This window comes from Apodemus sylvaticus, chromosome 21 (genome assembly GCF_947179515.1).
Source record: "Apodemus sylvaticus chromosome 21, mApoSyl1.1, whole genome shotgun sequence".
Taxonomy (NCBI): Eukaryota; Metazoa; Chordata; class Mammalia; order Rodentia; family Muridae; genus Apodemus; species Apodemus sylvaticus.
In genome coordinates this window covers 12,193,152-12,210,028 of record NC_067492.1, presented here as the reverse complement: position 1 = coordinate 12,210,028, position 16,877 = coordinate 12,193,152, and the positions used below count along the sequence as shown (strand labels likewise).

The 16,877-nt window shown below is 51.9% G+C and overlaps 1 protein-coding gene across 1 annotated transcript in view; it reads left to right on the top strand.

Moving 5' to 3' along the window:
* The first annotated feature begins 5,633 nt into the window (after nt 1-5,633).
* The window catches only part of Cmip (c-Maf inducing protein), a 205,180-nt gene continuing 193,936 nt past the window's right edge, over nt 5,634-16,877 (top strand). Inside the window, exon 1 of the mRNA XM_052166910.1 lies at nt 5,634-6,007. Within this exon, the coding sequence (XP_052022870.1) occupies nt 5,708-6,007 (300 nt within the window). The 5' untranslated portion in view covers nt 5,634-5,707. The remainder of the gene's footprint in view (nt 6,008-16,877) is intronic.

The window sequence follows — 16,877 nt, the reverse complement described above, 5'->3', positions numbered from 1 at the left end:
TACCATGTTTGGCTTTCTTGCAATGCCTTGAGCTTCTGCGTCACTGATTCTAAACTAAAGCCAAAAAAGGTAGTATCACCTAAAGATGACTGAGATAGGATTCACCTTCTCAGGAAAACACAAAGGGTATCTGTGGTGGCTCCTGGTATTCTCAGATGACTGAGGGTAATGCAGAAGTGCAGAGCAAGTCAATCTTGAGTTAGATTTTGCTTTTCATTTTTCTTTTAATACTTTTTTTATTTTATGTCTGTGGGTGGTTTTTGCCTGCATATATATCTGTGCACTGCAGATGTGTCTGGAGTCCTTGGAGGCCAGAAGAGGAGCTCCTACAGATGATTGTGAACTTCCAAGTGGGTGACAGGAGCTGAACCTGGGTTCTCTGTAAGAATAGGAAGTTCTCTTAACTGCTGAGCCATCCCCCTATCCTCTCCCAGTCTCATGTAGCCCAAGCTGGTCTTGAACTTCTTTTGTAGATGAGGATGAGCTTAATTTCCAATCCTCCTGCTTCCACTTCTCCTGTGTGGGGATTACAGATTCTACCACCACAGGTAGTTTATGTGGTGCTGGGGATGGGACCCAGGGCCTCGCGTAAGCCAGGGAAACACTGAGCTATAGCCCCGTATTCAGTTTTAGGTTTGAATCTTGGCTAGCTCTCTCGAGTTCATCAGCTGACTCACTGTGAGCCTTTAACTTCCTCTCTCTAAAGATGATGGCTTTCTGGGCTGGCAGGGAGAGCAAACGGAAACCAAGAAAATGTCTGCTTCTCTGCTGTTGGGCACTGATTGCTGCTGTCATGACACTTCTGCTTAATGTTTAAGGTATCAACCAGTGGCTGAACTGAGCATGTCTGGGCTAAATTCAGGCCTGGTCACCTCTCTGCTGGAGCCTGGACCGTGAATCAGGAGAGGAAGTCTACAGTTGGCCCAGACACAAAGAGCAGTTCTGTTTACACAGTCTAAGCCACTCAGTGATTTAGAGTTGGACCATCTTGCCTTCCCACCAGAGTACCCTCGACAGACTCACTGCCAGCCCCCTGGTGGCCAGGTTATGTGGCCGCTACCCTCGGCCACACCATTTTATAGCCACTGACCTTGTGAAAATGCCTCGTGCAACTCACTCTGGGCACACTCCACGAGGTCACTCTCCAGTCCTGCAGTTTGTGGACTTGCATTTCTGGGCACTGGCTACACACCTCTGCCCACTGTCTCTGCATCCTGACAAATGTCTATAGTTTTCTGGGTGAGCCAAACAACCTTTTAACCCTTCACCTTCTTTTGGGTAATTTACCTTCCCCAGAGCTTCTGTCCCCTTATCTGATCCTTACACACACACACACACACACACACACACCTCCTTTTTAAGAAAATGTATTATTCTCAATGATGTGGGTGTGTCTGTTTTTATGGTGCGCATAAGAGTGCAGGTTCTCTTTGAGTCCAGTAGAGGACATCGGATCACCCAAAGCTGAAATGACGTGTGTTTTTTGAGCTGCCTTATTTGGGTTCAGGGAACTAAACTCAGGCCTTCTGCAGGAAATGAAAGTATGCTTTGTTTGTTTGTTTTGTTGTTTTGTTATTCGAGACAGGTTTTCTCTGTGTAGTTTTGGCTGTCCTGGAATTTGCTCTGTAGTCCAGGCTAGCCTCGAACTCACAGAGATCCGCCTGGGCAGAAAGCATTCTTAACTGCTGAGCACCTCTCAAGTCTCTTCATCTGATTTCTAAAGCCCTCTTTAGAAGCAGGGACACACGCCCAGTGTCTGGCTTACCCTGTCTACCTGGGTTAGGTGCTCCTCTCTCCTCTAGCCCCAAGCACAATGTGGTCCCTGTCTGAGTTTTGCACGGCTCCTTGGCTCTGAGCCCATTCTGACTAGCTGGGGGCCTGGACAGGCCATTCAGTCGCTCTGTGTCCTTATCTGTAGGGATGCATGCTGAGAGCATCCTCGAAGATCTCAGGAGGTTGGGGGCCTCTGTGACTGACAATAACAGCCACTAATACCCCATTACCTGGCTTAGGCCCACAGAGAGCAAGAACGCCACAAAGGTTTGCGTGGACCTGACCCCACCCCTGAAAGGCTGAAGGATGGATCCTGATCACCACTGCTCTCCACACATATTCATATCAGGGATTTGGGGATAGGGCTTTCTCTCATTGGTCAATGTTTTCTACAAGCCTGTTGAAGTTTGGCACTTGAATAAAATGCCAGCAAATGGGGGAAGGTAATGGATTTCCAGTTTACAGTCTAATAGTGTCTACCTGGAGCACAGAGAAAACTGTTCTTAAAAAAGAAAGATTTAGAGCCTGGCGGTGGTGGTGCACGCCTGTAATCCCAGCATTCTAGGAGGCAGAGGCAGGCGGATTTCTGAGTTCAAGGCCAGCCTGGTCTACAGAGTGAGTTCCAGGACAGCCAGGGCTATACAGAGAAACCCTGTCTCGAAAAAAACCAAAAAAAAAAAAAAAAAAAAAAGAAAGAAAGAAAGATTTATTTATTGTTTCTTAAAATTTTTTTATTTATTTATTTATTTATTTATTTATTTATTTATTTATTTATGTTTTTCGAGACAAGTTTTCTCTATGTAGCCCTGGCTGTCCTGGAACTCACTCTGTAGATCAGGCTGGCCTTGAACTCAGAAATCCTCCTGCCTCTGCCTTTACATGTAACAATAAATAAATCACTGGGCGATGGTGGCACACGCCTTTAATCCCAGCACTTGGGAGGCAGAGGCAAGCAGGTTTCTGAGTTCGAGGCCAGCCTGGTCTACAGAGTGAGTTCCAGGACAGCCAGGGCTACACAGAGAAACCCTGTCTTGAAAAAACAACAACAAAAAGGTACACTGTAGCCGTCTTCAGACACACCAGAAGAGGGCATCTGATCCCACTACAGATGGTTGTGAGCCAATATATGGCTGCTGGGATTTGAACTCAGGACCTTCAGAAGAACCGTCAGTGCTCTTATCTGCTGAGCCAACTCACTAGCCTCCAGAGAAAACTTTTGCCCATCTCCAGCACAGAGAGAATGGGAGTTTTTTTGTTTTGTTTTGTTTCATTTTTTAGAAGACATAGCATGTAGCACATGAGAAACCTGGTCTCGAAAAACAAAACAAAACAAAACAAAACAAAACAAAACAAGAAGACAGGTAGCTCAGGCCTGCTGCTAACTCATGGCCCCCCAGCCTCAGCCTTCCTAAGTGCTGGGCTAAGCTTGTGCTACCACCGCTGGCTAAGTGTTTTACTTAGTGAGGGAGGCAAGCTGGAACCTGTCTCCTCCTCTTCCTAGCTCCTGATGACTGTTCTTCATGTGCATTCAAGAGCTGGTATGAGCGAGTAGCCCCATCTCAGGGATTCTAAGAACTTTCCGTGTCATTCATCATATAGCTCAACATAGGTCAAACACACTTGTATTCACTACTGGGGCATTCAGTACTCATCAGAGGCAGAGAGAGGTACTGCGGCTTGTGAATGCACACAGTATATTTGTGTGCACGTTCGTGAGTGAATGCACGCGTGTGCATGCCACAGCACTTGGGTAGAGGTCAGAGGACAACCTTGGGTTTTTTTTTTGTTTGTTTGTTTTGTTTTTTTGTTTTCCACCTTGCTTGACACAGGGTCTCTTGTTTTGCCACTGTGTATGCCACGCTAGCTGGCCCATGGTCTTATGGGGAATTTTTCTTTTCTCTGTTCCTATTTTGCAGCAGGAGTGCTGGGATTATAGTCCCATACTACCCAGTTAGTGCTTGTGAATTCTGGGGATGTGAACTCGTGTCCAAAGCAATTTTACCATCTCCCGAGCCCAGCAGCAGGTGTTAGAGGGTTGACTTACAGGGGACTGGAGGTGAGGAAGACTTGTGGAAGAGGTCCTCCCCAGCAGTGACAGAAGGGAACTTTTTTTATGGTCTCCAAGTTGTCACACTGGCCCATTTGATGTGAGTCTCTCCTAGGGAGTTGTGGGAACTGAAGACCAGAGTTGACCAGGTTTAGTCTGAGACTCTGGAGTGGCCTGTGGTGTGAATGGAATCCAAGGCGGCTGGACCACTCTGGAGGAGATTTATTTCTTGAGAACCTCGGACGGGCTCTCCTCAGGAAGCTGAGGGGTTGTGTTCTGTCCCCACTACAGCCCCACAAAGCAAAGGAATCGTCAAAGACCAGAGGAGAGACCTTCAGTGGAACTGTTTCAGAAGAGAGGGGGTATTTCCTTAAAAATTTCTTCTTCTTTTTTTTTTTTTGAGACATATACTACAAGTTGGCTTTGAACGCACAGCCAAAGATGACCTTGAATTCAAGTCCGCTTGCCTCAAGTCTGCTTGCCAATCAATCAGGCTAGGATTACAGGCACTCACCACGTTGTGTGATTAGGTAGTGATGTAGTGCCCAAGAACCAATCTAGGGTTTTGTGCATGCTAGACAAACGCTCTACTGACAACTGAGATACACCCCCAGGCCTATTTATTTATTTTACTTATTTTGTTTTTTAAAACAGGGCCTTCTGTCTTTTGTTTGTTTGTTTTGTTTTGTTTTTTTCAAGACAGGGTTTCTCTGTATAGCCCTGGCTGTCCAGGAACTCTGCCTCTGACTCCCAAGTGCTGGGATTAAAGGCGGGCACCACTGCCCGGCTAGGATCTTCTATCTTGACTGGCCTGAAATTCACTGTGTAGCTCAAACTGGCTTCACACCCACAGCAATCCTCCTGCCTCAGCCCCCTGAGTACTGGGCTTGTAGTGGTGAGCAACCATGCATAACTCTGTGTGTGTGGGTGTGTGTGGGGGGAGGGGCAAATTCAATCCCAAGAAACTGTCTTATGGACCAATCTGGTCATCCATGGGGCAGCTTGTGTTAGAGAGGCGGTGTCAGGGGTGCAGCGGGCAGAACCCAGTTTTCAGCCCAGCCTTGGACTAGGAAGGGGAAGTACTGGTTGGCATCCTCTGGGTCATGGGGCAGACTTTATTTCCCAAGCCCGGCCCAGGATGGCGTGGTGGTGGTTAGGGGCACAGGGCTAAGGCTCAGCTGTGCACCCTCGGGGGCGCGGCCCGCGTGACGTCCCCTCGAACACTACCCACATTCCGGGGCGCGGCGCGGGGGACTGTAAACGCTTGCCCAACCCCGGCCCCCTCCCCAGAGGCCACCCCTCCCGTCGGGCCGCGCCCGCCTCCACCAAGTCCCCGCCCGGGGCCCGGCCCATCCCGGACTCCGCCCGCCCCGGGGAGGCCGAAGCCGCTGTTGCCGCCATTGACGTCAGAGGGCGGGCACATGACCCCGCGGGGACCAATCGCGCGCGCCAGCCTCCCGCAATCTCCCCGGCAGCCGGCGCGGCCCCCGCCCGCAGCACACACTCGCGGACGGACGCGGACACACGCACTGCACAGCGCGCCCGCGCGAGGCCGAGACACGCCCGCGCCCGCCGTCCCCGGCGCCGCCCCCCGCCCCCCCGAGGACCCGATCCTCTCTGCGCCCCGCGATCGCCCGCCGCCCTCGCCGCAGTCGCCAACCCCTTCGCACCGGCATGCGCCCCAGCAGCTAGAAGGAAGCAGCCCAGGAAGCGCCCCGCGCGCACCCGCCCGCCCCCGCGCGCTCCCGTTCGTCCCCTCGGGGCGCCCCCAGCCCACGCCCCCCCACCTTCCCGGCGGTGGGGGGGTGCGGGCCCTCCGCGGGGGCCCCGCCGGCCCGGCCCCACGCCAGCCGCGATCGCGCGCGCGGCCCCCGCCCCGGCGCGGCCATGGATGTGACGAGCAGCTCGGGCGGCGGCGACCCCCGGCAGATCGAGGAGACCAAGCCGCTGCTAGGGAGCGACGTGTCGGGCCCCGAGGGCACCAAGGTGATGGGCGCCGTGCCTTGCCGCCGGGCCCTGCTGCTTTGCAACGGGATGAGGTACAAGCTGCTGCAGGAGGGCGACATTCAGGTCTGTGTCATCCGGCACCCTCGGACCTTTCTCAGCAAGATCCTCACCTCCAAATTTTTGAGGCGCTGGGAGCCGCACCACCTAACGCTGGCCGACAACAGCTTGGCATCCGCCACGGTGAGTGGCCCTGAGTGGCCGTGGGGCTCCCCAAGCTGTGGTCCCCCGGGACCGAGGCGCCCCGCTGGTTGTCCCCGAGCGCGCGGCCCCCTAGTCCCGGCCTGCGCACGGAGCTGGGTTGTAACCTCTAGATCTGATCCTCCAAGGCAGGCTATGAGAGCCCTCCTTCGTGTCCTGGACACTTTGCCCACCCAGGCTGAGTGCTTGGGGACTTCTTCCGATGTCTGGGACCCTGGTGAACCTTAGACTGGGCCCCGAGGAGAGTGGTGTGTTGTTCTGAACTCGTTGCCCATCTGGATCTGAGCTGCAGGAGTGAACAAAACGCAACCCTCTCCTTCATAAAAACCGTGACCCCCCCAGCGCCAACAATTTCCAGAAAGCAACTCCTGCGCTTGCTTCAGCCTGTCTTGATCCTTTTTTTTTCTGTCGGGCCTGGCAAGGCAAAACCGGGTGCCTGCCCTTTCTAAAAATCTTCTTCTCACGTTTGGAGGTTGGAGAGGGGGGAAGGGGGCCGAGGTCCTGGACCCGCTCAGACCCTGGCATAGTCGAGTTCTCTGGGTAGAAGAAGCTGGCTTGCCCAGCCTGCCCTTGCGTTGTCTGTGGAGCGTGTGTAAGCATGTTTTGTGGCTGCGTCCTGTTTTGTTACAGCTTTTTTTTTTTTTTTTCTGAGTGGCCAGGGCCAGGTCAGCGGGAAGAGATGGAGAAAGGATCTTACTAGTTGCTTTCGGAAATCGAATCTGCAAATGGTGGCCGCCTTCCTCCTGGGGACAGACAGCTGTGGTGGGGTCGAGGAGGGGGAGTGGGGGCGGTGGGCAGGGCCTACTAAACAGGATGCTTTGTGTTTTCCAACAAGGGCAGTTTCAAATACAGGCTCTGGCTGGGCCTTAGCCTGGCGCTTGGGGAACCTATCTTTGTAGGGGCCCCCTTCGTGTCTAGAACATACCATACCCCCCCCCCCCAACACACACACACAAGCAGACTTCGTGGTGTTTAGTAAACATCATGGGAGAGAGCGCAGAGTACACACTGCCTTTCTTACACCTGTGCCAAGAAAGCTCAGCCAGGAAACAGGGTGTTGCTTACATGCATGCCACAAATGTGTGGCGTGTGTAGACATTGCCTCGGCATCCATGTTCCCTTGGTGGTGTGTCACAAACTGTGACACATGCTCCTAGGAATGGGGAGGGGGGGAAAAGTTAGCCTAGACACCCTACTCGAGTCTGTTTCCCCTACCCCTTGGCGATACATTTATTCTGGGAGGACATTTATTCTGAATTTTGGCTCTGAGGTACTTCAAAGCAGCACCTATTTTTTTTTTTTTCTAGGCTGTGGGCATGTTGGTGCAGTAACTGCAGACTTTGTCCCCAGGAGGATTGAGGGTTGCCGGGAGGCGGCCCTGGTTTTTCTCTCAGACTGATGTGTGTTCTTAAACCTGCCTTGAGTCATAGGCCTCGGCCTTGATCTCCATTCGATTGGCTAGGACGGAGGGTTTCAGGTCCCAGAGGTGCCTGGTAACCTTCCCTGGGCTCTGGAGACCCCAGGTTTGGCTTTAGCATCGGTACCTGGCTGGGTGGGGGAGGGTGTCTTTTCAGGCTCTCTTTCCTGCCATCCCCCAAAATGCCAAGGAGTTGTCAGCAAAGGGCAATAGTTGAGAGGACTGGTGATCCGCTGTAGGAAGGACAGGACATTCCGTCATCCTCCTGAGCACAGTCACTGTGTGGCTAGTCGATCTTTGGCTACCTCAGGCTAGACCCCCATCCCCCCCACTTTCTCTGGCTGCTCTAGTGGTCTGTCTGTTGGGAGAGAGCAGAAAGGAATCAGACTGGAGAGTCTCCAGCGGCCAGGTTCCCCCCCAGCCCACTCACGTCAGCTGAGGTGTGTGTGTGTGTGGGGGGGCTGCCTCCGGGGAACATGTGAGTCCGATGTGTAGCCCCCGGGTTATCAGAGGCGCAAGTCTGGTCTTGGTGGAGCCTTGTTGTGTGTCAGAAAATAGGGAAAAAGAAATTGGAAACATGGCTCAGGCTAGTGTAATCCTGCCCTTCTCTTTCTTCACCTGGCACTGGGGAATTCCGTCAGTGTAGCTCATGCTTTGTGGGGGCACCAGTGGGGGCCTCCAGTGGAGGCCTCTAGTGGAGGTGTGTGGCTCCCCCCTCCCCCCGCCCGTGTGGATGGAGGTGTGGCCGCTAGGGCCTGGAGCAGTGGCCTCCAGGCCAGAGGTGGGGTTGGGGTTTGCTGCTGGGGATTTTGTCCCATGTTGAGATATTTGCTTTGTGTCCATTTCCTGGGAAGTGGAGGAGCCTCCTTGGGGTTCCCTTAAGCCTGGGCATTATGTAACCTGTCTGCATTTTATAGTGCGGCCCAACCACTGTATTGAGAAATATTTGCTCAAATGAAACAAAGGTGAATTTGAGTGCAGTTCATTCCCAGAAAACCATTTGTAGCCCCTGGCCCAGCCTCTAGTTACCCATGTGGAAGTGTGTCTCCCAGAGGCACGTGAGTGAGATGTACGTTGCCCGTAAGAAGCTCAGTTTTAGAATTGTTTTGGGGGGGGGCATATCCATTTAATTGTGTGGACTTCAGGAACGGGACCCCGGAGTGACTGATCAGGATTTAAATCTGTCAACAAACAATCCACCCCTTTGCCCAAACTATCCACTGAGTCGGCTGTCTACACCTGAATCGTGAGGGATAGAAAGGCTTCCTGGACCCCAGCTGCCCCGTGCTAGGGTGCAAGCCAAGTTTCTGGGGTCTCTCAGTCCCTTCTGGCACAGCTTTCCAGCTGGCGACACACTTAAGTTCCCTGAGGGCAGGAGACCTAAAAAGGGAGTCTGGTACCACCAGACTTGACACCCCTCCCCTGACCTGCCTGTGAACTTTGCCCTCCGTGGGGTAAGGTCAGAGCTTGCCCTGTGCTGTCTGTCTACTGGTCCGGTTACTGATTAAACCCCGGCAGAAGCAAGGCCAGCTTTGACGGATTTAGGAAAGACTTTGGATCCAGAATGCTTGTCAACAAAGGGGGAGGTCTCTAGCGTCTGTGGGCGGGATCATGGGGGTCCTTCCTGAAGGACAGAAGCTAGACCTCCTTGAGGAAGGGCCTGCCCATCTGCATTTGTACTTACCCATCCGTGAGCCTTCCTGGGCTCAGCGCGGCTGCCTACCTTCTTATATAGGTTGGAACCTACAGTGAGCCCAGATTTTCGTAGAAGTGTCCTCGTTGGAGAGGACAGGCATCCATCTTGCCGTTTGGTTGCTTGGCTAAAATTTGATCACCTGCTAGACGTGTATGTCTTTTGTCTTTAGCTTTTGTTTCCACTGCACCAAAGAAGTACAAAAAAAAAAAAAATGGCGGGTCTGATCTGCAAAGTCCTTTCTTCGTTTGCTTGCTGAGCAGGGCATTCGGGCACAGGGGACAGGAGGAGCCTCTATTCTTCAGCCTCCTTCGTTCCTCCAGGGCTGCCGTTCGCATTGTCTGCGCTGCTGCTTGACTCCAACATCTTTGGGAATCTGGCTGTGCCTGTCTGTGGCTCTTTTCCCTCCGGGGTGTCTGAGCATCCGTTATATGAACTTGGATTTAGTTTCAGCAAAATGCTTCTGAGATCTACTGCAGGGCCCTTTTCTGGCTAAGTGTCACCTCCAGGTGCTGGGGATTTTTTTTTTTCCCCTTGAGACTGAAACCCTCCAATCCGCAGGGATCCCATCTATGTCCACACAGATGCTGGAATATGAGCTGACTTTTTTTTTTTCTACTTTGCCACGTAGGTCCCTCCTCTGTCCGCCCATCCTCTCCTCCTCTCATGATTCTGCCATTTAGTAATCACACTTTTTTTTTTTATGTCATGAGTAGATATCGGAGTACATCAAATTTGTTTGTAGGTAGTCGTGTGTTCAGAAATGGGGGCAGGGATGGTCAGGACGGGAAGGAGTATATATACAGCATTCTCTGTGGCCAGGCAGGGTGGCCTGCCTTCCACAGGCTGTAGGAAGTCAGTGCATTTAAGTCAGCTGCTCAGTCTGACCACCGGTGTCCTTCCTGGCAGAAGGTGTTTTGCTAGGTGCTCTCCTACTGGGTCCACAGGAGAGCCTTGTGCTTTTGGGACCCTGGGTGGCTTAGGACTTTCTGGGCATTTTGTGGGGAGCACAGGAGTTGAATTATTCCAAAAGTGAAGTGCCCCCAGGGCACTTCCCCCTCCCTTACCTCTCTCCTAGGGGACCAGCCTGGCATTCATTGGAATGGATATTTGAGATGGTCTAGTTACACCCTTGATTAAGGGATTAAACGAGCTATTGCAGGGCAGCATAGCCTTGCAGTGCCCCCACCCACCGTGGGGCAGAACAAACTTGGGTTTTACCGGAGTCACGTGGAGCAGGGCTGGAGCCTGAGGTGACAACTTCCTGGCTGTGTGACTTTGGGCCCCTTGCTTTCCCTGAGGGGCCTTGGCTTTATCTCCATGCGCAGGATGACAGTTCACCTCATTTCTTATGGTGACAATTCAGATATCGACATGGGTTCTGGTAGTAGGGCAGCTAGCACACAGTCAGGAACAGTTTTCATGATGAGAGAGAGGCCCCTGAGTCAGCTCTGTAGAAATGGAAGGATTATGGGCAGCCAAGATGGCTCAGAGCTTAAAGTCAGTTGCCGCCAAGCCCTACTTCCCGAGTACGATCCTTGGGTGGAGGGAGAGACTCCTGCAAGTTGTCCTGACCTACACACACACAAACTTGTCTCCTCCTCCCCCCCAAACCAAAAAACACTTTTTTTTTTTAAGTAAAGGTCTTTTCTGTTTAAAGAGGGGCAGTCACCTGAGGTATGCAGAATACTTGGGAACGTTAGGGGTGACTGCAGAGTTCCTGAGTTGAGGCTGTAATATTGTTTCAGGCAGTTTAGAAGAATTTCTCCAGGGGTACTTAAAAATAATCATCTATATGATTTTATATATATATATATATGTGTGTGTGTATATATATATATATATATGTAATTGAATCGCATGTGTATTACCATATGCATCCAAAATGCAGGGAAAGGCTGAGCTTTACCTCATGCTTCTAGAGTCTTTGGTGGTCATCTTTCAAGGCCAATCCTGTTGTCTTTCTTCTTGGTTTTCCTTCTTGAGCACTCTGGAGCATACAATTCTGCATTGTTACTAGACACTGTATTTGGAGGTCGCTTTCCATCCACACGCGTGTGACTGCCCTGCTCTCTTCTCCCTGCTATGTAATTTTCCCATCTTGAAGTGTACTGTACTAATGTCGTGGGCAGACCAGTGTCCACCCACCCCCACCCCCGTTGTTAGGCATTTAGCTTCCTCTCCGTCGTTGGCAACTCCCCATTTTTATCGGTGGAATTTGTATCTGTTTTAACTGTTTAAATGTTTGCGTACTTTCTTGGTGGTGGTGGTGCATGCAGACTGTCACCAGGAAGTGAGTTCCCACGGGGTCTGCCTGCTGGCCCTGCCACCAGGAACTGAGGGAAGATACTCCAACTGTGACCCGCATCTTCCCTCTCAGGACCAGGATCTGGGCTGCTCAAACTGAGAGCCTCATTTTCTTCTGCCTTCTGCCTTCCTGTTTTCCTCAGGACGAACGACAGCTGGGCCAAGCCTCATAACAGAGAAAGGGGGAGTGGGAATTTCTAGTCCTCTCTCCTCTCTCTGGTGAATCGGTAGCTAGTGTATCTATCTCCAGGTGATCTAGGGGTGGGTACGCCTTTGAAAAGGTCACTCTGCCTCCCAGCAGAGCCCTAACCAGAGGGGGCTGTGGTGGGTGTTAGAGGTACCTGCTCTCTCTCTCTCTCTCTCTCTCTCTCTCTCTCTCTCTCTCTCTCTCTCTCTCTCTCTCTGTGTGTGTGTGTGTGTGTGTGTGTCTCCAGACCGAGGTGGGTGGCGAAGCAGAGGTTTCTGGGGTTGAAGTTGTTCCTATCTTACGGATCCACCTCCTCACCTCTGCCATGGGTAAGGCATGCTGTGCATGGTAAGAGCCAGGAGATCAGACGCTGCTGTGTGTGACACAGACTTGACATCAGACAGGTGATCTGCAATCCTGCCTCTGCAGCTTCCCAGATGACTGCCTTATCTGGAGAGGGAGGATTGTGAGGACTTCCTTTCAGCCTTGATGTTGGGGTTAAGGGAGGCAAGGTATTCATTCAACAGATAAACGCAGCCACTGTTGTGAGTGCTTGAGAGACAGCAAACAGCTACTAAGGCCAGTAAGCTGCTGGCTTAAGGGAGTCTATGTGAGAGGTGTGGCATCGCTGGCTGGGGGAAGGGCTTTTCAGGCAGGGGGACTGGACTGATGCAAAAAGACCCCGAGGCCAGAGGGAAGTTAGAAACCACCGGCTGCCATTTATAAACACTCCGTGCTCATGTTCCCTCTTCTTCTAGGGCCTGTTACTTATTTGTTTGTTTTTTTCCGAAACAGGGTTTCTCTATGTCTAGCACCCTGGCTGTCCTGGAACTCACTCTGTAGACCAGGCTAGCTTCAAACTCACAAGAGATCCACCTGCTTCTGCCTCCTCAGTGCTGGGATTAAAGGCCTGTGCACCATGCCCAACTACTGTCTGTCTGTCTGTCTGTCTGTCTATTTATTATTAAAGACTATTTATTTATTTTATGTAAGTCAGACACCCCAGAAGAGGGCGTCGGATCTCATTATGGATGGTTGTGAGCCGCCAACGCGGTTGCTGGGAAGAGCAGTCAGTGCTCTTAACTGCTGAGCCATCTCCCCAGCCCATATATATATTTTGTTTGTTTGTTTTGGGTTTTTGTTGTTGTTGTTGTTTTTCGAGAAATGGTTTCTCTGTGTAGTTTGGGCTGTCCTGGAACTCATTTTGGAGACCAGGCTGGCCTCTGACTCAGAAATCCATCTGCCTCTGTCTCCCAAGTGTTGGGATTAAAGGCGTGCACCACCACCGCCCGGCTTATGTATTTTAAACCTTGTCATTTTAGCACTCAAAAGGTCAAGGCAGGAAGATTGACACCAGTTTTGAGGTTAACCTGGGTTAAAGAGTAAGACCCTCTCGGCCCCCCTGTTTTTTTTAAGCAAGCATCTAGAATATTCTAGGGTATAGGCTTCTGCTTGTCACAGGAAGTTTCAGTCTAGTTTTTTTCTCTCTCCTTTCCTCCCTCCCCACCTCTCTGTTTCCTCTTTGAAGACTTGGCTCCTTCCCAATAAAGAGTGAAGAACAGCTTTGTAGTATTAGTGCTGAAAGGTCTTAACGTACCCAGCCAGGCAGAATGCTGTTTTGTTTTGTTTTTTTGGATTTGGTTTTTTCGAGACAGGGTTTCTCTGTATAGCCTTGGCTGTCCTGGAACTCACTCTGTAGACCAGGCTGGCCTCAAAGTCAGAAATCCGCCTGCCTCTGCCTCCCAGAGTGCTGGAATTACAGGTGTGCACCACCACCGCCCGGCTGTGCCATCACCGCCCGGCTGTTTTTTGTTTTTGTTTGTTTGTTTGTTTTTTTAAATTTAAGGTTTGTTTTATGCATATGAGTACACCATCACTGTCCTCAGACACACCAGAAGAGGGCATCAGAGATTGGTGTGAGCCACCATGTGGTTGTCGGGAACCGAACTCAGGTCCTCTGGAAGAGCAGCCAGTGCTCTTAACCCCAGAGCCACCTCTCCAGTCCTCTGGCAGGATGCTTTTAAAAGTCAACTCTGCTGGTGAATAACCAGCTTCCAAAGATCCCAGGTTCTAGAATCCTCTGATTCACCCCTGGCTTTGCAGGTGGGGAGGGGGCTGATGGGAAGCATGGTGGCCCAGAGACCCTTGGCAGTGATTTGGCACTGAGGGGACCCCACACAGTTGCCTCCCATCCTGGCCTTGGTCCCGTTGTTTCCCAGGTTGTTATCAGCTGTGAGAATTAGGTTGTGGAACGGGGCAGGTGAGTTGGCTCTTCTCGTGTGCTGGTGGGTGGTCTGTAGGAATCAGGCCGGGGAGCAGGTGCTCTCCGGGGCTGGGCTCGTTGGGTTCAGCTCAGGAGAGGTCACCCATGGGGGACAAACACCTGGACTTCTGTTGGTTTTCTTGGGTGTCCTGAGGCTGTCCTGGACTCTTGAGAGGTCAAGCATACCTGAAGATAGCAGGCCTGGATTCTCTGCCTCACAATCGAGCTCCCTGACTAGGCTGAATGATTACACTTACTTGTTCAGGCCCAGCTGGAGGATGTGTTAGTCAGGACTGACTAGCTGTGTAACAAACAGCCCCCACCCCTACCCAGAGGCCCGATGGCTTCACACTGTGGTTTTTTTTTTTTTTTTTCTTTGCTCATCATGGTTCCAAAGGAATCTTTGTTGGGCACTGCGCCATTTATCTCTTAGGTGCCTGACCTCCTTTGTATTTTGTTCCAACCTGGGCCCCCTTTAGGTCTTCTGTGGGGATCATGGGGCACGAGGCAAGGACCACACCTGAGCCCAGGTGAGGCGGGGAAACGTGAATCTGAGGGGTGTCTTGGAGCTGCTGTGGTGGAGTCCACCTGTCGTCTCAGCACTTGGGAGTCTGGGGCAGGAGGATCACCAGTTTGAGGCTAGCCTAGGCTGCACAGGAAGGTCTAGGCTAGCCTGAGCTACAGAGATATCTAATTCAGATACACAGAGCTGTTTGGCTCTCCCAACTCAGCATGCAGCAGTGGCCTGGAGGTCCCAAAGGCACTGACAGCACAGCCACTTAGAATGGAAGGAATTTGTTCCTGGAAAGGAACAGTGGAGGGGAAGAACCCTGCTCAGGGAGGTGGGGGACAGGTGTCATTTCCCTAGTGTGTGTAGGCACCGTGCTCCCCTAGTTTTCAGAGTGATCCTGTGGAGGTGGTGATCATCTGAGACAGGAAGCCAGGTGAGAGGCAAAATCAGGTGTGATTTCATTAACTGACTGCCGGGTACTGTGTATTGTATCTGGTGGGAGTACTTGAGACACTCAGTGAGAATGGGTGCTCCAGGGACCGTGTTTGCAGGCAGAGGGGTTACCCCAGGTATGGTGCTGGTGTACACCAGAGAAGGCCCTCAGAGTCTCCTCTCCAGAAGGGCTACGTGCACCATAGACTATAGTGAGAAGAGTGCATGGTCTTAGGTTTGTGGGTCCTCTTGCTGTTGGGGGATAGTGTTGCTGTCCTGCAGGTAGGAGGCTTTAGGGAAACCCTTCATTTAGTTAAATCTTTCCTGCTTTTAGGAATTTATTTATTTATTCTCGAGACAGGATTTCTCTGCGTAGCCTGGCTAACCTGGAACTCACTCAGTAGACCAGGCTGGCCTCAGAGATTCGCTTTCCTCTGCTCGGCTCCAAAATTTATTAATAATGATTATCGTGTCTGCCTGTGCATGTGCGTGTGTGTGACTGTGGGTGGCACGTGCGTGGTCAGGGGACAACCTTAATTTTCGGGTCGGTTTGAACCTTTATCTTGTTTCTGAGGCAGGGTCTGCATGCTCAGGGGGGGCTGGCCTGCAAGCTTCCAGAGGTTCTCCTGGGATCACAGGTGCACACCACCCGGCTGCATCTTCTTTATGTAGGTTCCGGGGTTCAAAGTCAGGTTGTCAGGGTTAGGAGCCTAGGGATTTTCCTCAACGAGCCACCTCGCCAGCCCTTAGGAGGGCCTTTGTGGTAGAGAAAGGATGGTGGGTTATGGGCGCGAGCAGACAGAAGGATGGGCGAGCCAAGGGCAGAGGTTGGACGGGCATTGGTACATTTTAGGAGGCTGTGTGGTTGTGGGTACCATTGCACCACCACGAGTACAAATGTGAGAGAGACAGAGAGACACGGATAGACAGATGGACAGATGGGTGCAATGCGGTCTGAGCTAAGTTCACCAGGGCAGGTAGTCTGCCTGTTTGAGAGCAGGGAAGCTCTGATGGCTCCTTTACGGGGCATGCAGGGTTTCACCAAAGAGAGATTGAGACCTCCAGGCATGTCTGAGTCACCAGGGTCAGGAAGTTAGTCACAGCAGTGACAGGGCAGAGGCCACTCAACATGGCCAGTCCTTAATGACTCTCACAGCTCTGTCAGTTACAGTTGCCCTCTCGCCCTCTCCACTTTACAGCTAGGGAGACTGAGGCAGCATTTCCCAGCTGACTTCCTTCCTGTGGATGTGTGAGTGGATGAATTTGGTGGGTGGATGTGTGGATGGATGGATGGATGGATGGATGGATGAATGAATGAATGAAGCTGCTTACTCCCTAGCAGGGAGTTCTCTCCTGTTGAAAGAGGAATGTGTCTGCACTTCTAGCTTTTCACAGCCTTGCAGGCCTTGTGCCTCTGTGGCCCTACAGGAAGCAGCTGGGCAGTTCTGTGGAGATCACAGACTACTGCTGTAAAGTGGGCCTCATGAGTCACAGTGTGAGGCACCACGTATACCTCCCAAGCACCCATTCCTGGCCTTCTTTGAGGCCTGGAAGAAGGGGAGGCCCAGGCCAGCCCTGTTGGGCCATGGTCAAAGCCAGAGAGGATGGACGGGCATTTTGCAGGTGACTGAGGGTGTCTCCACTTTGGGTCTGTAGTGGAGGAAGTTCCAGGGGTGGCTGGAGGTGGGGGGCAGGGCTGCCGGTTACAAAGGGGAACCAGGACTTGTTTTGCTCTGTCAGGTTCTTGGTTCATCAGGATTCACCAGTCTGCTAGGGAGGCTCTCTTCAGGGGTGGGTAAATTGTAGTTGGCTGCTGGGTTGGTGGGTCCAGAAAGCCAGGCAGATCCCAGAGCCCAAGAGCACACCCAAGATAGCAGTGAGCAAGGTATGGATACTTCCTCTAGCTACACTGTGTCTCTTGGACCTGTTTGGGCATTTAATTTTGTGTGAGTCCCAAAGGCTGTAGGGAGTGAGTATCTCATGCCTTGTGTTCCCAGCGAGCACTCCCAAGTGCTGTGCTCCCAGAGTGAGTGTCTCTCGAG